At 42.5% G+C, this 22925-nt stretch overlaps 1 protein-coding gene across 5 annotated transcripts in view; it reads left to right on the forward strand.

The window, feature by feature from the left end:
* LOC126547738 (glyoxylate reductase/hydroxypyruvate reductase) overlaps positions 1-22925 on the forward strand; it is a 53730-nt gene that overhangs the window by 30669 nt on the left and 136 nt on the right. For 2 of the 5 annotated variants that reach the window (XM_050195708.3, XM_072284951.1), the window contains 4 exons: positions 398-475; positions 1648-1807; positions 5619-5749; positions 22241-22908. In XM_050195708.3, the coding sequence (XP_050051665.1) occupies positions 398-475; positions 1648-1807; positions 5619-5749; positions 22241-22359 (488 nt within the window). In that variant the 3' untranslated portion in view covers positions 22360-22908. Of the gene's footprint in view, positions 1-397; positions 476-1647; positions 1808-5618; positions 5750-8596; positions 8715-22240; positions 22909-22925 lie in introns of those variants that run through there. The other 3 variants (XR_008609142.2, XM_055063212.2, XM_055063213.2) reach the window with 3 other exon arrangements.

Genomic DNA, 22925 nt, shown 5'->3' on the forward strand with positions numbered 1-22925 from the left:
CAATAACTCCGCTTCTGCTGAATGTATTGAAGAACTTTTTTGGCAAAGCATTCCTGAAATAGCCTATTTTAACTTAGAATGCATTTCTCCAATTCATTAAAAAGTGGTTCAGAGCCCTTTTAAACATATTCTGTGAAATAAAGAAGGTGAGAGCACGGTTTGTAGAAGAGTGGAAAATCTTGTATTAAATACATTGCATTGTGTTTATCGAAGAATGCCTTTTAGTTGTCTTTTGTGGTTTATAAAAAGCAGTAAATGAGGCAGATCCAAAGCATATGGCAGCATATTTCATTTAGTTTCGACTGCACATGTGAGCATGTCATGTTGCACCTTTTAAACAGCTCTCTCTCTGTCCCTTCTTGCCTGAAAAATTTATCTCTTGTCATTCTGACTTCAGGATTTGGAATCCTTGAAAGGCTAAAGGCATTTAAGGTGTCACGGTTCCTATACCATTCAAGGTCGCACAAGACAGCAGGTGAGTGTTCAACAAAAATTCAGTGCCAGTTAATGAGCACTTAAAGTTCTGCTATGGTGTGATCATTTCAAGCCTTGTTTCAGAATTCAAGGTGTTCAACATAGTTTTTACTGAGCTGTACTTGTGGCCTACATGTAGGCTCTCAGTCATTTCCTCTCCTTGTATGCTACAAAATTCCGCACAGAAGTTGAGTACATACTACATTTTTGTTGTTTTAATCCGCACCAAAAATGTAAGAAATTAAGTGCAGATTTTCCCCCGCTTTCTTTGAGGGTGGTGTAAAGGTTGGAGGTGTTGGTTACATAGGGGAGGGTAATATATGCAAAATATAATAAACATGTAGACCTGCCTTTGTGCGATTGTAAAATTTATTCATCAGCCGTTGTGCATGCAACCTCGATTGAACACAATAAAGCTGCAGTCAATTATTAAGTCAACGTATTGGGCAGTCACTTTCACTTAAGAGACTGCTGCATGAAATATTGTTGTCATATCTTATCTCTGACAATATCAGAGATAAGATACTTCATCATAAAGCATCCCAGGGGTAGCATTTCGCATCTGATTACAATTACATCATGAAATATAAGTTTTCATCCCAGTCTGGTTTAATTTTATCTCAAGAGTGATTTTTCTTGAAGTCTTCCACAGACTTTCTTTTCGTGGAAACTGCTTCATCGCCTGACGGGGCTCTACACAGGAAAGCATGCATATAAAAAGTGTGTGTACATGTTTAGTCATCTGTACTATCACTATGGATGTGCCAGTTACCGGCTGTGTTCTCTATGGAATTGGGCAATGAAACAACCACTGCAACATTAATGTCTGCCGAACGCCAACTAACTCTTTGAGACGCACGAGCTACCGCACGAGAACTTTGTGGTGTTTGAAGGTTTTGCTTCTGTAGTAGGTAGTGGTTCTGTGTCATGTTTCTCCGCCGCCGTGTGGACTGATGGTTGCGGGGCACATTTGTCTTCGAAGTCTGCTGTGCCTCTTGTTGAAATGAAACGCTCAGAAATTTACTCTTCTTCCATCAGTGACACACATTGCAATGCCAAGTGCTTGTAAACCTATTTGTGACTGCCTTCAGTGTTCCTATGACCTAGTTTTGTTCAGAAATCATATTGGCCTACATTTCTTTCTTGTTTTTTTTTTCTTACCCTTCGGAACAGCGGAGACAATGGGTGCTCAATTCACAACATTGGAGGAATTGCTGAGACAGTCTGACTATGTGGTAGTCTGTTGTGCCCTGACACCTGAAACAAAAGGAATGTTCAATAAACAGGCCTTCAGCATGATGAAGAGTACAGCATCATTTATCAACATTAGCAGGTATGCCAAATTTTGACATTAAATGCAAAATTTTCATGCTCAGTTAGCTTATTGTTTACAATGTTCCTACCATTGATCATTCTTCCAGAGCTTGGGGGTCAATGCTATCACTGACAAGTTTTATTATCAGTTGGTTCCGTAGGCGGAAAGTTTTCATTTTCCCAGGGGCAGGGGGGGGGGGGGGGGCTGACCAGCTTTCCAAACCCCATGTATGTGTGTATATATATATATATATATATATATATATATATACATACACACACACATACACACACACACACACACACACACACACATATATATAGAGGTGTTAATAACAGTTGCACTTAAACTTCATGTCACCTCGAATAGTGGTTCACGGAAGTGACCAATTGACCCAAATGACATCTAACTGTGGTATCTTCAGTAAGGTACTCATTGCGTACTATTTTTTTTCTGACTGGCAAAGAAACCCCACGAAATATGAAAAATACCACGTGACTGCATTCCCACCCGCATCATAAAGCAAGCTCCCTCAAATATGCTGATTGAAAGCAACTGCTTTGCCTGTCGCAAACCGGAAGAGACAGCGCGTCACCTTGATAATGGTGCGGAAGAAGCACCAACAGCAGGTTTCGTGCCTTTGCAGCTATTCCTTCCTCTCATTTCTAAGTCACACTTATCCGTCTCTCAGGGCCGACTGATCATGTTGATAACAAAAGCCCCTTGATTACACGGTTGAAGCGCCGCTCTGATCATCGCATCGAAATAGTGCGCGTTGAGCTATACTTCATGCCAGAAATGTGCGTCGGACCAAAGCCAAATTAAAGTAACGGTTTTATTTTTCATGAGAGTGTATACGTGCTGCAAAAACAGCTTCATATGGCAAAAAATAAAAGCAAAATAAACAGACCAGGAAGTGACCCACGTTTAAAGAAAAATCAGAAGCTATGCATTTTAAAAAGTAAATGTACCACTTCTAAATGAGCCGAATTGGCAATCTGCACACACACGCACACACACACACAAAAAAATAGAAATGAGATATTAGTGGGCCCTTACTATATCTGTGAATTCATAAGCGCCATTGAACACCACCTGCCACCTAGAGGATGTATTCGAATAGGTCCTCTTCTGCAGCTACGCAGTACTGAATCCGCTTTATCACATCTTCAGTGGCTTTCTTAGTGACCGACGCTGGAATTCTATGGCAGATATCCGTTATCCTTGCCTTGAACTAATCCGACGTCAGTCTCGCTCATGTAAGCACGATCTTTCACATAACCCCAAAGAATGAAATCGAGTGGAGAGAGGTACGTGACCTAGCCGGGCAATTTACAGGCCCATTCCTTCCAATCTATTGCGCATGAAAAGTTGCATCCAGCCAGTTTTGTGCTCGGCTGCTAGTGTGTGCTGGCTGGTATCTTGCTGATACCACAGAAGTGCAAGAAGTGACAGCGGGACTTCGCTGAGAAACTGATCCACCACTCCTTCAAGAATTTTGTCCGCGTAATGCTGTCCATTCAATGTGTGATCAAAGAAGGTGGGACTGATTATAGCACTGGCATAAATTCCGCACCACACATTGAACGACCACTGGTACTGGTGCCGAGTGCGCTTTGCCCCGTGTGGATTGGAGTCACTCCAATAGCCTGCATTATGCAAGTTTACCTGGCCGTTTCTGCAAAAATTGGCTTCATCTGTGCACATGATGTTGCTCAAAAAGTCTGGTGACTCATCGGCTTTTGTGAGAACCCAGTTCGAGAAATCTAGACGATTCTGCAGGTCCTTATCTTCCAAGCATTGGTGCTGGCTATGGTGGTACGGGTGAAAGGCCGAGTCATTCAGAATCTTCCAAACTGATTACTTAGAAATCGGTACCTGGGCGGCCACGTCCCGCACCCTGGCGTGAGGGTTTGAGACCATAAATGCTAAAACATCCGTGCGTAGGCTAGGACTCAAAGATGTAGTCCTCTGCCACTGTTTCTGGAAGCTGGCAATGAAACAAAAATGAAAACTCTGGTAATGACACATCAGGCAGGGCAGTTAGGGCTGGGGGGGGGGGGGAAGGATAGGCTTCGGCATCACCAGGGAGGCTCTGCCCCTCCAGAAACTCCAGAGCGAGCTTGGGCCCAGGAGCACCCCCCCCCCCCCCCCCCTGTATTCGGCGCTTATGGTTGGTTCTGCTATCTCAGTATTTATTTCTGTAGAACTACATGATTACCATTCTCTAGATCGAGTGTAAAGATATGAAGCTGATTATCTTCAATACTTTCTTGCTTTGATAAGCTCAATGTGTGCATCTATGTAAATCTTAACCATGTTCTTAAGAAGTTGCTTTGTAAAGGTGCTATGGTTTAATAAAATACAATGTATTAGGAAAGTGTTTACATAGATCAGCTAAACTAGTTTTCTTATTATTTACATGTTGTTTTTGCCTAAATATGAAATTATATTTTTATTTAAGGAAGTACCTTACTTGCATGTAAATAACGTGGCCATATATATATAACCAGAGGAGGGACATTTGTCCAGTTGTGTCCATATTGACTTTTTGACTAATTTACGAGGGCTTTTCTAATGCATTTGTTCCTCTTGATGTGTAGAGTTTATGTCATGTAACGCCCTTACAAAATATTCCATCTTTGAACCTGTGAGGTTTGTGTATAAATAAAAGTAAGGAAGAGCTGCTTGATGCTCTGAAAAAGGAGCTTGCAGAGCAGATGTTGCCTTTATCTTTCTTGAAAGTATACTGGTTTGAATGACCATGTCTCTTGGATGCAGCTCTGAAATTGCTTTTGTGCCCAATGTTCAGCATCATCATGAAGTGCAGTGCCTGTTAGTTGCAAGTACTAGGAAAGTTGCTACCAGCTTTCACATGAGAACTGGTGAATGTATATGCGCGTATATTTAATAAATTTAAGCTGTAATTGCTTTGCTGGACATCCTTTGTGACAGTGAAAGGTTTCATGTGCTTTATCCCGCTCTGTGTTCGAGCACTTTATTGAATAAGTTGAATGTTGGGCTAGTTGGCATTTTGACATATATTGGGCCTGTATATTGCGCCTGTATTCGTCGTCCTTTCTGTTGTGCCGTCCCGTTGCCCTGTATTTCAATATGGTTCTCATATTGAATGAGGGTGTGCCAAAAAGGGCAGAACAAAAAATGGCCTTTCAAAGAATAACTACCAAAAAATATCAAACCTAGGAAAATTAGGTGCTTTTGAGTGTGTGTCAATCTTGACCAAATAAATGCTGACTACTCTGATTCCTACATATAATAGGCCAAATCATGGTGAGTAGTGTCATTTCTCTCCATCATCAATTTTGTGGCTTTCTTTTTGTTACCATTTTAGCTGTAAGTCATAATCTTCACTGTGGCTTGTGTTGTAAGTGTTGGTGCTGGCATAGTCAAGCATTAATTCACTAGCTTTGCCAGGTTTTAGTCGCCACATATGTACAATAGCATATACGTATGGTCGTTTAATTTTACTGCTTATATGTGCCACATTTCCTTTAGTAAACTAACAGAGCTATAAACCCTACCATTTCCCAGGTCAAATAGTAATAAGCAAAACACACATGCATATATTCATAACTGCTAAATTTCTGGCTTGAGGTGTCATTTTTTGCTAAACATTTATCACGTATGTTGAAGCTTAGTGAAAATCTCACATCATGAAAATTATGGCGGCGTAACGTAGGAGGTTTTACATTGCTGCACGACACAGATGTTGGCCAACACTTATATTAACCTGCCTTACGATAATGTGTATGGAACATCCTCACTTGATTTGAAGACTACATGTTACACCATTCTTCCCCTTTTTTAGGGGCCAAGTTGTAGACCAAGAGGCACTTTATGAGGCCCTGACTTCCGGAAAAATCCGGTCTGCTGGCTTGGATGTCATGACACCAGAGCCACTCCCAAAAGATCATCCCCTATCAAAGTTACCGAATTGTGGTGAGTACACAACTTGGCGCAAGATTATTATGTGTGCCTATGTCAGAGCACTTGGCATTATATTGTATGCGCCATCTGTCCTGAAGAAAAAAAAATTTCTTATTGCCCTGCCTTGCATCCAGGTGTGTAAAGGGCTATTGTCATGTACCTAGCTAGTACCACATCACTTACAACTTGCAAAACTGACTTAATACATATCTTTGACTGGACATTTAATCATGTTAGGACAGATAAGTGGTTCTAAAGTTCTTTGAATTCCTAAGGATGTGTCAAAGCTTTTGTGATAACTTCCCATGGCCAGTACCTGAATATATGATGTCAGTAACAAATCCTCGTGTCCTAAAATAACAGCGAGATCATTGATCAGCTTGGCATAGAACAACTTTGATTGACTGAATTGCAGAGAAAAAAAAAAGCATAACTCATATTGAAAAGTGATATGTTTTTTTTTTCTTTTGGAGAAAGAGGATCTCGTCTGCAAGTAGCACATGGCTTCATTGATTTCTTTCTTCATAAATCTCATCCACATACTGCATTTAACGTGATAATGACCAATCTTTGATACAATGAACTTTAAGTTAATGATGACCATAATGTACGAAAACGTTTAAGCTTTTCTGTATGACTTGCTTCTAATAAACGCCTTTATTTTTTTTTTTAAGCCTCCAAAATTGGCTGTATATTTTTATTGAACAGTGGCTTTGCACGTTGCTTGCGCACATTGGCAGGCTTTGAAAAAGCAAAAATAGTAAAAAAAAAGGTTTGGGGGGGGGGGGGGGGGTAGAGGGGTAAGGGTTTACTGATGTAGGGCTGATGGTCTTTGGCTAAGTTATGGAGAGAGAGGGGGAGAGAGAAAAAGCAGGCTGGTCTTTCTGAGGAGAGTTTAGTCATATGAAGGGGAGGGGGGGGGGGGACAAAGCACATGGTGATTATTTGATACAGCAAGTGCAAAAATCGTTGCAACACACCACGGTGACTGGCATTGTAGATAACCAAAAATAAAATTTGCCAGAATAGTGAACGGGTTTGAGCAGCTGTAAGAATCTGCTTGTGAATGTGGTAGCATGCTTCCGAATTGGAGCATGACACTTGCACAATATTTGGAGCAGCAACATGCTTCAGTGTTGCAACAGAAATGGGCAGATAAGAATGAAGTCATGTACTGTTATTGTTCAGCATGTTGCACAGGCAAATATGTGCACTGCTTGCCATCAAGCAGCAGAAGCACCCGTATAGACTCATCAGCACTTCATGTCTAACTCTTGCTTAACGTATTCACGCTTGTGTTAGGTCATGTCTGTAAACACACACTACTGTTACGTCTTGTCTTAAGCTACACTATCTGTCACACATCAGTGGAACCATTGCATGATGTCGCCATTTTTGCATTGCATTTTTCTGTTTCACAGAGCTTGTTCATGCATGCAAATGCCTTGTGACCCTTTTTTACCCTTTACTTTGCACTGTCCATCAAGCACTAGCTGCACCTTTGTAAGTGCATTTTGCTCTGTGGTGAAGGCGTTATCACTCACATGTGTGTGAGGATGTGTAACGACTCATGGTGGACATGGCTACTTGTGCCTGTGAGCTTTGTTATCTAAAATGATGTTGGTCTATAACAACACTGCCCCATCTGCCAGATGGTGTACCTTATGTGATCTTTACACCGGTCACATTCTATCCCGAGTTAATGAGAATGAGGAGGAGAAACGCACTAGTGGTAACAAGCTGATTGCTGTAGCCAAGTCTAAGTGTCTGCTTTATTGACTTATGTGGCTGTTACAGACACTGAGGAGCGATGTATGTTTTTGCATGCAGTTTATGCATACCAGTGTTCACACACCTCATTTCACGCATGCAGTAAGAGTTTCACACCATCACCAGCTTTCACATCATATAAGAAAAGTTAATATGTTTTGGCGCTGTCAAATGCAGCAGTGCTATGTGACAATTATAGCTCTTTAAGTCTGGGAAGGTGCACAGAAGCCTTACAGGCTGTATTGAGTTAGTAAGGATAATGAGTTGTAGACTCAGTAGACTCCCATTAAGACGAACTCGAAGGGCCGGTGAAAATATGTTCATATTATCAGACATTAGTTTTAACAGAAGTGACCCACACAAATTCTGCTGCAGTTGAACCCACTTATAACGTTATGTATTATCAGAAGTTTGTTTTAACAGAAGTGACCCATAGGTGTCATCCTTACTATGCCAACATGCTTTTATTTATTGAATCAGGCAATCCTGTTTCTATTTGGACAAAAGCAGTGCAGAAGCTGCAATTCTTGTCATCTTGTGACTGATTAGCACTCGCAGCGGCAAAGGCCTCGCGACTTCCTTCACAGCGCAGCCGTGGCACGCGTCTTTATCTGACACACGCTTTTCACTACCGCGCGCACCTCCCGATTATTATTCCGCCAGCTTCACCAGGTCGCCGCCTATGGCGATGTAGACGGTGTTCTTCGTCCTCGACAGCTTTGCCCTGAGTGAAAACGAAACTATTGTTTGCTGCAACCGCTGCAGATGAAACCGCGGCCGCTGTCAATGCGATCAGAGACGGCGAACTTGTGGTTCTGAAGGTGGGCGGCCGACGCACGCACCGAGTCAAAACAGAACTACCGTTTGCTCCAACTGCGGACGGAACAGCAGTCGCTATCGAAGCAGTCATAGATGGCGACTACGCGGTTATGAAGGCACGTGGCCAAAACAGTGCACTGCGTAGAGATAAATCCAAGAATAAAGGCTTCAAAGGTACAAATAGATGCGAAGCGTTCGAGCATTGCTATCATTCACGTACGATTTCCATTGATGACTATGGCGATGCGAGCTTCCACTGCTTTGTTTCAGTTGATGCTGTTTCTAAAGTCTACTAGAATACAGTTGAGTGAGACAAGCAGCTGAGGCGGCACATGCTTTGCAGCACGGTGTAAGAAGATCAGGTGCTCTGACAACACAAGGGCCGCTGGTGAGAAATGCATCTCAGTATTGGTGGTGTTTCACATCTGCACCGCTCCACGGCAGCACACGTTAAGAGACTGAACAAGCAGGAAATTTGAATGTGTAAGCAATTCTAACTGTACGCAAAGTGCGTTGAAAGAAATTAAAACAAATTTTTTCACTGTTCCTGCCCTTCACTGTGATCATTCAAATCCCTCAGGTGCCGTAACAGACGATAATGACTCTGAAAGTTCAGTCGCACCGCATACTATAGCAGATGGCCAGACGGCGTGTGTCGATCCTTGGAAGTGGTGAACGACAAGCGCCGCGGGCAGACAATAAGCTCTTAGTTTAGCAATGTTCGCTTCAAAATTGGGCAATCTATCATTCACGTTCTAGGCAAGCGCTTAAAAATTTAGACAAACAGTCTGAATTGCAAGAGAGGGGAGGGAGGTGTGCATCTCAAGCTGCGACGTTGCCTGGTGGAGACGGATTGTAGGCAAGAACTGGTTCGCACCAAACTGCAACAGCAGGTCTTGCATGTGCAAAGACAGAGTTTTTATGTTCAATGAAAGGCGCGAACTGCATGGTTCGTTGGATGCTTTCAAACATGGAGACCAAGTCCTGGGACCTGGAGGGTACAGGTGTGAGAAGCACTTCAACCTGGCGTACGTCACAAGTTTGTGGACAGCAGTGCACAATAAAATTTAAAAGGATGTGAACTTGAGCTTGTTGGTCAGGCTTCATTTCGGAAAAACAGAGCGAAAGAAATAAGACAAGTAAGATGGACAGGAGAGGCGCTGTCCTGTTTGTCCATCATATCTCACTTTTTTCTTCCGTTCCTTTTTTTTTTTGCTGTTTCCCCAAAATGATGCAGAATAAATTTGTTATCGTCAGCATGTCTTGAAGAGCAAATTTGAGAAATATGACTAAGCTAAGATGCACGTCAAAGAAGCCCAGGTGGGCATAAATAATATCGGAGTCAACCGCTATGGCGTACATCTTAATCAGTGTGGTGTTGGCAACCATAAACCCTGCATTTATTTTTTCGACATTTAGAATAATTAATTCAAGAGTATGCACGTTGATACGACAGATTCCACGGCAGCATGGTTTATAAGGAATTAGCTGCCTCTAAATTTGTGGCTTCTAGAATTTGGAACTTCTGTATAGAATCTGTATGCAAAACGCACTATATGTATCATTCTTCTTTGAGTATAAACTGTGAAACATATGAATGTTAACTTACTTTATTAGGTGAAGGCACTTCTATTTATTTAGAAACTAATCGTGTGCAGCACTCCTCAGAACCCTGCCTCGTATGAAATGAAAGTGGGATAGCTGCATATTGCGACAAATAGTAGCAACGGTTGTTTGAAGCAGAAGTAACGAAAGTAAATTAGGTCTCTAGTGGATTTGGCAAAAGACAAACTGTGACTGTCGCACTGAGCGAAATACAATACGCTTTTAGTTAGAAAAGGTACCAAAGCATCTCGGCAATTATAAATCACATTTTAAGGTTTTCAGGGAAAACACGGGGAAGGCAGGAGATAGAAACTCAAGACGATGAGTAAAATGAGAACAATGTGAAAGCAGGAACCAACGTTTTGACAAGCGGACTTGTCTTCTTCAAGGCGACATATATGTTGTCTTGAAGAAGACAAGTCCACTTGTCGAAACGTTGGCTCCTGCTTTCACCGTGTTCTTGTTTTGCTCCTTTTAAGATTGTGTAACATAAAGACAGTGGCTTAAGGTTTGTTGCTAAATACAGTAGGAGGCATTCTAAAGAACACATGCTGCAAAGCACGCTTCCAGCATGGTGGCCAGGGAATGTCTGGACCCCGGCGCACCAGCCCCCTACAGCCCCCTAGTTGTGCACGCCTCCTAGAGGCAGCCCAACATTAGTGAAACACGCCGCGCGCTTCCGTCAGGGTACCTGTTCTTCTTACACTGTGTTTGCAGTGAGGCATGCGACTACGAAAAATACTGTGGTGGCACTGCGATCGAAGTGGATTGGGCTGCATCATGGTCACGTTAGAAACTGCTGGTGATACTTCTCAGAACGGTCATTCGTACCGGTATAGGCGTTCAGACCGCTCAAACGGCGTTTATTATTGCATATGACATGCATTTATGCCTTAGGAATAGACGCCTTTCTTTCTGTTCTTTATTTCACTTTTTTTGTTTGTTTTCTTTAATGTCGCTTGGTGATTGCGCATGCATTCTGGCCGCAGTGCCGGCTTTCATTCTGCTGTGTTATTGTACGGTTCCCTTTGGAGAACAAATATTTTTCTTGTTCTTCAAGCAGCATGCATCTCTTGTGTGTATTTTTGTGTATATTGTTTTCCATCAGTAGGCTTTGCAAAATGCAGATGGAAAGACATTTGTAAACTTCCTGCTTGTTCCTTCAAACAAATAAGACATATCTGCCCCATCCGGTGCCCTGTACTCAAATTTATGGGAAGTATTCTCTTGAAAAAACAAAAAAACAAAAAAAAAACCAGTGCAGTGTTCCATTTATGTTTCCGTCTTCCTTGCCGCGTAACAGAATGCGGAGTAATTGGTATGGGTTCTTTTATTGCAGTTGGACCTCAGGCGCCGAAAACAGTTTTGGGTAGCCATTATATATGCTAATCTTTGGCCCGTAAAGCATGTGAAATTTTTTGTTCAGTCCGTGCTTAGCAAAAAAAAAGAAAAAAAAAAAAGACAAAGCGGCACAGTAGCCTAATTAGTGGCTACATAGCTGATATGACGTCGTGCTGCTAAACTTGCTCACAGGTTCAAATGAGGTTGCGGAATTCGATGGTAACGATATGGAAAAACATTTGTGTACTTCTGTTTAGGTGCACGTTAAAGAACTGCAGGTGGTGAACAGGGTGCTTCATAATCTTATTGCCAGATGTAAAATGTCAGAATTTGTTTAAAAAACGGAAACTAAAACTAGGGCAGCTGCGTTCTTCGGCTTTTTTCTAGGGTCTTATATTTCATACCTGAATGTAATACCATTCCTAACTATGCATCCGCTCAACTAAGCAGCTTCTCTATTATAAACGGCTGTTTTCAGTAATCTGGTGCGCTATCATAAGGAAAATTATGAAGCAATTGAAGGAACGGCATGCCTCACATACTCGTGGAGATATTTGTAGATCTGCAGTGTTCGTTGAAGAAAAGTGTGGTACCACATTGAACACCCAGTTTTTATGGGTTGCGGACATGACTGTCAAAAAAAGGTTTTCCTTGCCCGAATTAAGTTTGCCAATTTACAAGCTGCCTCAAAATGGGGCGTTTATATTGAATGACACCTAGGAACTTATTAAGCAGAACTGATTAGCACCCATGCGTTAATTCTCTCAGGAACTGCTGTGCCTCTGCCAACAGCCATGACTCTCCAGCAGCTCAATCATTCGAAATAAGGGTCCCCACTTTCATCGGCCCCTCACCTTCGAGACTTCAAAAGGGCTGTTATGCATTACATTCGAACAGAAACGGCTATTCGATAATTTTTAATAGTGAATACTGAAGTCGAATATGATCTGAACAGCAAATACCATTTGATTAAACTATATGTTTCTACTGCTGTTTATGATGTACATGGCAAGGATGGAAAGGGTGCTAGTGGGAAGTAATATTGGGTTTAACCTCTCATGCAAACAGGCAGGTACAGTATTAGAGCAGCAGCTTCCAGGTTTGTTTTATGCGGATGACATTGTATTGCTAGCTAACAAGCAAAGTGATATGCAACATCTGGCTAATATCTGTGGACAGGAAGGCGGGAATTTAGGTCTGAAATTTATCGTAAAAAAATCGGGTGTCATGGTATTCAATGAGAACAGTGAGCAGACATTGTGAGTACAGGGCCAGGAAATACCTCGGCTAAAAGAGTATAAATACCTTGATACATGGATAAACAAAGGCAATAGATATACGGAAACACAGGAAAAAGCGAAAACGGCAAGCAGGAAGAGAAATGTGGCCATAATGAAACACAGAGCGCTATGGGGATACAATAGGTACGAGGTGCTCCGGGGTATGTGGAAAGGTGTAATGGTTCCAGGACTTAATTTGGAAATGCAGTTGTTTGCTTGGAGTCAGAGGTACAATCAGGACTCGATGGCAACCAAAGATCAGTGGGACACCTTGTATTGGGTGCTCATGGGAAGACTACAAATGGCACTGTGCAAGGTGATATGGGCTGGACAAGCTTTAAAGTGAGGGAAGCTCAAAGTAAAATTGATTATGAACGACGACTGAGGAATATGGAGGAAAGTAAATGAGCGGAGAGAGTGCTCAGATTTCTATAGGAAAAACATTGATTCACAGGGGAGGAAAAGAATTAGGAAGCTTACCATGGTAGCAAGTATGCAGCCTGTAGGGTGAGCAACACAGCAACAAAGAACGTCAAGCGGAAAATCAGAGAGGCTGTGATAATCTCATGGGTGGCGGCAATGGGAAAGAAACCTGCTATGAGCAACTACTTAAAAGGAAAAAAAACGAAATCAGGAAAGAAAATTTATAACTCAAATGGAAGCTCATTACTTTTCGAAGTGAGACCGTCGGGATGCCTTAGAACGTGCATTTATAAGGTGACATACAACAAGGAAGAAGAAGCACGTGCTTGCTGTGGTAAAGCTAGGGAAACGATGGAGCATGTTTTATTAGAATGTGAAGATATTTGCCCAGCAGTCTACTTGGGCACCTCTGGCTTCCTTGAAGCCCTTGGGTTGAGCAAGAGCAGGGGGAAAGGAAACACGTCCGCATTACATATCAGTAAGTGGTGATTGGAAGAGTGGTGGAAGAAAAGTAGGGAAACGACAAATGCAGGTGCACAAAAACAAAGTTTTCAGAAAGTTTGGTGATGGGAATTTTTGTGGGGATATTTTTTCCCTTGACCTCTTTTTTCCGTTTGTTTTACAACATAGGTAGTACATTAGGCAATATAATAACAAGAGCTTGGTGATGCATCCCACTGCCCCATTCCAAAGGGGTCACTCATAGCATCCATCCATCCGTTATAGGGTGCCTCAATGCCCGCGTCTCTTCGTCCCTGCATCAGACGCTTCGGGAATAGACAGAAGTATGCCTTCAAGACAGAAGTATGCATTTGCTTTAGATTAGAATGCGATAAACAAACAAATTTACACCGCTCTATGTGGTATAATTGACACTACCTGTGCCCAAAATATTTGCGACGTCAACACAAGCAGGCACACTGAGTCACGCGCCACTGGTGTGAACGTTCAACCTCTAAAACACCAGTGTTCACGGCCTTCAGGCTTCTCTACTTTCATTAGCGATTGAGGCCAGTCTGAATCAAACATTTAGATCATATTTGGGATAAGTATGGTCAAAGTCAAATATGCAATTGAAAATAACTGTGTAGCAACGTTTGGTCCGAATTTAGTTCTGTCTGGATTGATTTAGTCCACGATTGTAGGGCCCCCTTGTCGTGAATAACCTTCACTGATTACTGCACTCGCCTGACTTTCTTCGTGACAAGTGAACTGCGAATTGCACATTGGCAGTAGCCAGGGATTGTTGTAGCTGTTTCAACTCATTGTCCGATTTTAAGCAGCCAGACTAAATGTCATCATCAGGTTTTAAGTCCTGCAAATGTCTTGTAAGGACGTGTGCCTGAAGATCAACAGTATTGCTCATTGTAGGCATGCCAATGCCATTTGCACTAAGTTAATAAACAAACAGATTGCATGTGTAACAAAGCAAATGAGCCTGCGCGCGACGACGTGCCTGGGAAACACTCGTCGCAAACCTGCTGCCATGCACGTGGCGTGTGACATTGCTGAAGGTGGCGGCGCAGAAGCCCTGTCCTAGATGGGCGAGTTGTGAAAACATCTCCTGACGTGCGCAGAGACAGGCCCTTCAAAATAGCACGCTTGACGCAGTTTGTTTTGTTTGCTTTATGCAGTGCATGTGATTTACCATCAGAGGTGCAATTTCAGTTTTAATTTTATTTTACACAATGCATGCAGCACAGGTTTTTTATTCTACGTGCTGCATGCATCGCACGCGGCACAGACTTACCATGAACAGTGCCACATAAAGTGACGTGAGCATTCATGAGTACATGCTATGTGGGCAGGGTGTAGCCCGTAAATTTACTGTTGCTGAAATCACTGGGATGGCTATAAATGAAGGGGACAGTGAAGGCAGCGATGATGGAAGACCTCAAGAGGTGCTGACATCAGCCAAAGCAAGAAACCTACTTCGTTTGCTGCGAAATAAAGTTGTGTGCAGCGGCGGGAACAATCAGCTCATGCGATGTGTGAAGCAGCTCGAGAACACCTTTCTAGGTCTAAGTCCTATCGTGAAACAGACCAGTCCTACGCAGTTTTGTGCCCTGCATAAAATGGCAGTGCCGGAAAATGGAGCTGGTTGATATCTCTGGTATGTTCTTATTTTTTTTCTTTGAAACCTTTACGAAGAGCCAGTTTAGAAGCGTTTGTTGAAAAGCTGGTCAGTAGTGGTACATTTTTTAGAAAGAACTCGACTTTTCACTGCAATTTCCACAACTTTGCTTATTTCGAAAATCCGCTTATCTCAAAAATTTTTCCAGCTTTCACTGCTTCGATAACAGTGAGAAGCTGCTGTGCCATCAACTTTTGTATGTTTTCTGCAGAGAAATAACCCGCTTACTACAATGCCCCCATGCTGCATTATCAGTCATAACGATGAAGTCTGGCTGCTGGATGTCCGTGCTGAAAGGTAATGTAATGCGAAATCCTTGAAACGAAAAAAAAAAAAAATGAGCTGCTGCACCCTTGGCCGCTGCCCCAATGGCTGCCACGTGCTCATACAGTAGAACCTGTTTTACAGTCTTCTCCACATCGGCAGCCTCGTGCACCTCTTTCCCATTGCTCTTCCACCCCTCCAGACACGAATGGGCCGGCTGCACCCATAGCTCTATGCGATGCCAGCCTCCAAAACACGAATGGACCACACCAACTGTGCTGACAGCTCTGCTCTCAGATTGTTTGCTGGCCACTCATTCTGCGCAGTTCTGCCAATGGATTAAGTCGCTCGTACTCATCTTTGTTGGTTGCATCGAAGTCGTTCCTGGCCACATGGTTTCACCACCTCAAAACCTAAGATGGCTGATCCGCCCGCTCATCATCAGCAACGCATGACGTTGTCAGTGAAAAGAAAGCACACTGCTATAGATGTGGAAATGAAGTGTGGTATTGGGAAGGACCACAAAGACGTTAAAAAGGGGTGTAACTTGGTGAAGAAGTACATACTAGTGCAACCGACAGTGCCGACAATTATCCGCTCGGCAGAGAAGTTCAACAAAGAAAACTGCTCGGTAGACTACGGGCACAAACGCATTTGACAAAGTGCCTATGAGGAGATGGAAGAGGCCCTCTACGAGCGGTTTGTTGGTTACCATGCCATGAACTTGCCCATCACTGGGCCAATTCTGGTCACTAGAGCAAAGCAGTTTGCCCTACTCATCCCCAATGTGGACTTCCAGGCAGGTGGCGACTGGGGTACAGAGCTTCAAAGAGAGACACGGCATTGTTCACAAAGCCCTCGCCTGTGAGGGAGCTTTGCTTGACATGGAGGCGAAGCAGAAGTAGGTGGAGGAAACGTTGCCCCACATCCTCGACAGCTACATTGACACCGACCGATCTAATGGCAATGAAACGGGACTGTTCAAGATGTTGCCGGTCCAAGAAGCATGCACTCAAAGGACATACGTGTAAGGGCAGCAAAAACAGTAAGCTGTGCCTCACTGTGTTTTTGTGTGCCATCATGGACGAGAGCGACAAATGCACCGCATTTGTCATTGGGAAATCAAACAATCCCTGCTGCTTCCACGGTGCTGCCAGGATACGAGTATGCTACCATCACAACTGCAAGGCATGGTTGAGGCGAGAACTTTTTCATGAGTGGCTCTTGGAGTTCAGTAACATATTGAGTGATCTAAGAGGAAGGTGGCGCTCATCCTAAATAATTGTAGTGCCCACCACTCCATGCCTAAGCTCTCGAGCGTGGAAGTTTTTTTCCAGCGGCCAAACATGACGGCGGACTCGTAGCCCATGGACACTGGCGGGATCGCCAAGTTTAAGATTATGTACATCGCCGCATCCTGAACAAGTTAATCTCGTTGATATTTATGGCCACGCGGACAAGCAGGGAGCAACCAAACTTGAAGATCAATCTATTGATGGCCAAACAGTTTATCTTTGGTGCGTGGTGCGAAGTAAGTGCTTCTATGGTTCGGAACTGCTTTAGGAAAGCGTGCTTTTTGTCAGAGCCAGTAGTGACTTATAGGAAGCGTGCGAAGCTCCCACCGATGAACAGATGCCTGACCTTTGGTCTGCAGTCAACGAAGATGCTTCAGGACTTAGAGTTTCTACATGCAGACTACGTATTAGAAACATCAGAACTTCTAGCCAAAGGCGATCATTGCGAACATGATTGCATCGGATAGCGACGGCAACAGTAACGGCAACCATGGCACTGAGGACTCAATAGGGCAGGCTGCCTCAATGTTGTCCTTGCAGGAGGCCCTGCAGATAATTCAGTTCCTCTGGGACTTCGTTTTCATGAGGGACCTTCCACTGCACTATGTAGAGCACCCGGATGCCTTGGAGAAGGATGTCGCCAAGCTTTGCATAAAGCAAGCAAGGATGAGGGATATGAGGTTTTCTCGTGCAAGCCAGTGAAAAAGATGTGGCGAGATGCTTGTGGCGATTTCGCCTCAGTGTTTCCTCTTGATTTCTGAAGCTAAGAGGCTACCGCGGCAACCTTCTCGAATTTTTAAAAGGCCATTTTGGGGCCACCAAGGCAATACCTCGGCTGAGCTCACGTGTCACTTGTCGCTTGTGGCTCCTCTTCGCATTTGTTATAACTGTGCCATCCTTGAATGCCGACAGCTGCAGCTCGTTACATGTGATTGGAGCGCGCAGGAAATAGAGTAAAACAGTTGAACAAGTCGAACACAATCAGCAGTCGGATGAAGGGTGGTGGCGGGGAGGAACACTGACCTCCCTGCCATTATAGTTTTCTCATAACAGCTCTGCCATCCCCCAATTTTGCTTTTTTTGTGTGCAATGGTTATAACGGTTATCAGTTTCAACAGTGCAATGTTTGTGGCATTTGAATATTGTTATAAGTGGGTTTGACTCTATTCCAGATGCACCCAAATATTCAGAATGCAAAATAATGAAGTAAGCAGCACAGAAACCGAAAGGCATATGTAAAAAGGCATTTATTGGAATTGCATGATACAAAGTGTTGCTTTATGTGCTCTTACTTAAGCTATTAATTTTTGCCCATCATGCAAAGATGAGCCTTACCCTTGGGACAGCTTTAGGGCACTTTGACAGGCCTTTTACAGAAGAGGTCTTGGGACCAAGGCCTCATGCATCTGTGATGTGCATAGCCACATATCATTGCTGCATTTCTTGAGATGCACCAGCCTGTATGACCACTTGCGATGAACGAAAAGATATATGCCTCATTGTGTGTGCATCCATGTGAAGCGTGAACCTCTCTCCTCCTCCTCATATCGATCCCTTCCTCCCCTTCGCTAGTGTATGAGTAGCCAAGTGGGCTCAGCCTGGTTAACCTCCCTGCCTTTCCTTTGTGATTTCTCTCTCTCTCTCTCTCTCTCTCTCTCTCTCTCTCTCGTTTGCTGTTGCTATGCAAATTATTGCACTGTCACAAAAGCTGAAATTTCACCTTTTCTACTCCAAAATTCTTCAGTGTGTTCACATTTCTGCAAAAATATATGCGAGAATTTACGAGCTGCATTGTGTGAAGCTGGTTATTGTGGCTTCTAGGCAGTGTCTTCACCTAATTTCAAAACTCCAAAGGTAGGTCAAGGACCTCCTCGATTATTTTTCTGCGATGTCAGCTCTGCAGCTTTCCACATCATTGTCCACTCTGGTGTAGCTATTTATGTCCACTGAAACACCATTTGCATCTTGCGCAGCTAGCAGTTGTCTCTTCCAAGTCTGCCAGTCCGGCAGGTGTGAGTGGCAGTTGCAGAAGTCTGACTTCACCAAATGAGCTTTTTGGGCAAAGCCGATTTTTTTTTTTTTCGCATGAAAACCAACAAAATGTTTATACATTTTTCCTCGCATCCAAAAACTTAGCTTAATAGTGTTTGTCTTAATGGGACTCCATTGTACCTTCATTATAAACATTTGTTCCTTGCATGGTTACACACCGATATTGATGAGACATATTTTAGATTTACTTCGTTAGATCAGATAATTTGTTACACCTGTGTTCATTATATCAAGGTTTGATTGTACTTCTTTTTTTGTTATTGAGCAGTGACTGCGTGAAAACTGTAGTCACTCCATGCATGCTTCGAGGGTTCGTCTGTACAGGCTGTATTCAGACCTATGTGGTGTGAGCTTTTAGCCTGATATAGTACATACAGTATTAACATAATACCATAACAGACCAAGACAAGAACAGTAGTGTCGTAACAGCATCTCGTGACATTGTTTTGAACCATGCTGTATATGGTTGTGAATGCGGTCGTTAATTATGCATGTTTATTAGTTGGTACAAACAGGGATGACAATTTTCGTGAAATATTAATTTTCTTTTCCAATGAGGACAGTCATGCAGCACAAAAATACTTTGAATAAATTTTGGTTTCATACTTCCACTAAAGAGTTTGCTACCAGAACTGTTGTTCACATCTATGTCTCCAGCATCACAGTAATATGGTAACAGTATCATGTACAATAACCTACATTTTTTTATCACTGCAACTTTAAAAGAAGATTTTGTACTTGCTGCTGCTTTGTTTTCAGATTTCACAAGTTTACATCTTTTTTGGCACACATCATTGATAAAACACTTGAAATTCTTATTTGCCTTGTTTGCCCAGACTTTTAGTTGCCAAGGCTGCAAAGCTAGTCCACTACTCAGCAGCATCTTGGTTCTATGGTAATTTGAGCAGATGAGGGTGATTTTTTTCTGGATAAAGCAGGCAAGCAAATATGCCAGATGTTCTATTGAGTGATGCAGACCAAAAATGTTACCTTGTTGCAAAATTTGACCGAAAACAAAGTAGCGGCAAATGCAGAATCTTTTCTTTTTCAATTTCTTTAAGTAAAAATCTATATCAAAGTATACATTTGGAAAAAGGTGTATGTATATTAATGTGGCTTGTATTGACATGGTATTAACAAGGTAACATGGTATTAACTTGGTAGTAGTGTGGTACTATTAACATGGCATGTAAGAGAGTGGCCATTGAGGGAAATGCCCTGCCGTAAAACTTGGAAGGCCACAAACGTTGATACTGCAACATTGTGTTGGCTTTGCCTCTCCCGTGCAACTGACACACCTGCGCTTTATCAGTTTGCGGCACTCATATGAATACCCAAAATTCTGCAGCTGTGCTTTGCACAGCACATTTGACCTAAGCAGCATGCCACACCTCTCATGCTACGACTGCAAGAAAAGGTTTGCACATGTAAGCTGGTGCTGCCGTTCCTTTAGCCTTTCTTTCCCAGCATCTGGCATGTGACCATCAGCTTCTAATATGGTGCAAGCGTCCACCATTGTGCTCTGGGAAAGTTTGCTATGTAGAGAATCTCACTTGTGAAATTTTGCTTAAGGTCGATTCTTGCCTGATTTCTATTGAAATGTGCATTTAAATAGAACCTTTTGCCATCAGGATTTTTAGGTAAATGTAGAAAATTATCATGACTGAAACTAAGTAGAAATTTGGCACTGCTAGAACTGAGAGAATCTTTGGCGAAAAGTGCACTGTTATATCAAGGTTTGAGTGTGGCTGCCCCTCATTTACTTAGGCACCTGCTTTAGTTGATAAATAGTATTCCGTGTTTGCAGCTTCTTTGTTCACAAAGTAGATTTACATGTGTCTTTTTGTGCCCTTGGAAATTTCTTTGATAGCATAATATCACGACAGATGCTATATACTCAAATCTGAACACTGTTATTTCTTCCTTTACTGACAGTAATGGCCAAACTGAAGTCACGGGTTTAGATATTAAGCAGATCAAACACTATTACAAAGTCCACACTGTAAATATAGTGTTACTAAATACCTGCCAACTCTTACGAATTTTCCATTAAATGTATGAATTTGAACCCGTCTTACGTTTTATGAATGTTGACTCAATTCTTACGAAAAATTAGCTTTATTTAAAAAAAAAAAATTGGAAATTCTTAATAGAACTACATCGTTGCTGGTGGACAGGGGTGCCACTTACATAGGGTGTGCGCATAGAGGTAGGGGTGTGCACCATAAGGACAACCTTTTTCACTCGGTGATGTTGCTCGGCTTGGTGCATGCTGTCGAGTCGTCCAATGTGGCTCTGGTTGTCAGTACTCTCAACATAGTGATTCCCACCCTATGTAAGTGGTGCACCCAGAGACGATGGTGATTTCAGGTCAATGCAGCAGGCGTAGTTTCTGTCTAGGAGGCTGTACCCTGTCGTTGCACCTGTCGTCTTTGCTAGGCCTTTTTTCACGGGTATGCCCTGTTGTGCTGGCCTCGCTTTCTTTTTTGTATGACCAGCTGCTGCATCCAGTGCAGTGTGACTCCAGCACTCTGGTGTTTCAGCTGCGAAGTATGATGGCATGCTGACGTCATGACACTGACGAGGCGTCATGGTACTCACGAAGCATCAGTGTACTGACGATGCGTCAGTACTTCCAAGTTTTTCTGAAGTCGTACTGAGTTTCAGTGGTTATGTTGGGTATCCTGTCGATTCCCCACAGTAATGCTGAATGCGAGCGAATATTCAGCACTGTGAACAAGACTCGAATGGAGTTTCGCTCATCTGTCTGTGACAGTACTCTTGAAATTCCCCTGATGTTAAAAGGACACCTGAGTTGAACTTGCTTCGAACAAACTTACATGGAGAAGTTCTTGAAACCAGTAAAGACAGCAACAGCAACCACCAAGATTAAATTGCACATGTGGTCGTGAAAGTGCAAATTAAATTAATCAAGCTTAACGGAAATAAAAAGGTACCCCCCCTCCCCGCGCATCAGGTTATGAGTTTACGAATAGATTGGCAGGTATGGTCACTATACAATAGCATTGTATTTGTACAGAAGCATTCTAAATGTGAGGAAACAGTTATGGTTGGCTAGGAAAATTTCTGCTTGGCATCATCGCATTTCGCATTCCTTTCTTATAATAACTCTGACATCATCATCATCATAATCATCATCATAACTTATGTCCCATTTTTTTAGCGCCATTTTTTTTCTCTTAATGTCAATTGAAAATTTTTATTTCACACACATTTTTGTTGTGGCTCTTCTGCCCTTATAAGTTGTGTGTTGGGTATGTAACAAAGTTTGTTAGAGAGTTTTACACAAAGCAGATGCAATTAGCACATTATAAAGCTAAAAGCAGGCCTAATCATACAGTGTACAAAACCCTAGCTCAGGTTTCTTGTAAGTGTGGGTAGCATACGCTAACTTTGGGTCTTCCTTTTCTAAATTTACCAGTCATTAGTGTTGGCATTCATAGTTTGTGTGCATAGTGTGCTTTAGTAAACTGTGATATCACTGCTTTCTTATTTACAGTGCTCCTGCCCCACATCGGTAGTGCAGCGACTGACACCAGAACTGCAATGGCTGTGTTAACAGCACAGAACATATTGGCTGCTCTTGATGGCATACAAATGCCTGCTTCTCTGAACTAGGGTATCATGCACTCATTAACATGGAAGAGTATATTCCTGTACCTTTTTAAAAGAAAGAAAAGGAACATCCACAGCTAATACATTTAGCCAAATGCACCTGAAATGTTATAGCACTTATTGAGGTTTTTATCATTTGTTGTTTTAAGGAGCTCAGAACAAAGAAAGCAGAAACACAAATGTGTTGGCACTTGCAACATAGTGTGTGTTTTACTGGGAAGTTTGTATGCAGAAGTGAGGAAAATGAGAGATGCAGAACAATAGGTAGTCAAAACGTGCATTTCTCCATTCAGTGTAACAAAATGTCTAGTACAACTTGCAGTCCTCTGGCAAATTTTGTTTGCATGTTGTCAGAGCTCTAAATTGAATTTTCTCATTCTTTTTTTTAGTGCATTGTCTTGTTTAAGGGAAAAGTTATATTTTTAAGAAGACAAACAGTCCCCGACTGATTTCTCAGCCTGATTTTTCTGACCTGCTGAATTAATGAGACCTACCCACGCTAACACCAAAATATTGGCCACTGTTAATAAACATCATGAATAACATCATGAACATCTTGTTTCTCTCTG

This window comes from Dermacentor andersoni, chromosome 1 (genome assembly GCF_023375885.2).
Source record: "Dermacentor andersoni chromosome 1, qqDerAnde1_hic_scaffold, whole genome shotgun sequence".
Classification (NCBI taxonomy): domain Eukaryota; kingdom Metazoa; phylum Arthropoda; class Arachnida; order Ixodida; family Ixodidae; genus Dermacentor; species Dermacentor andersoni.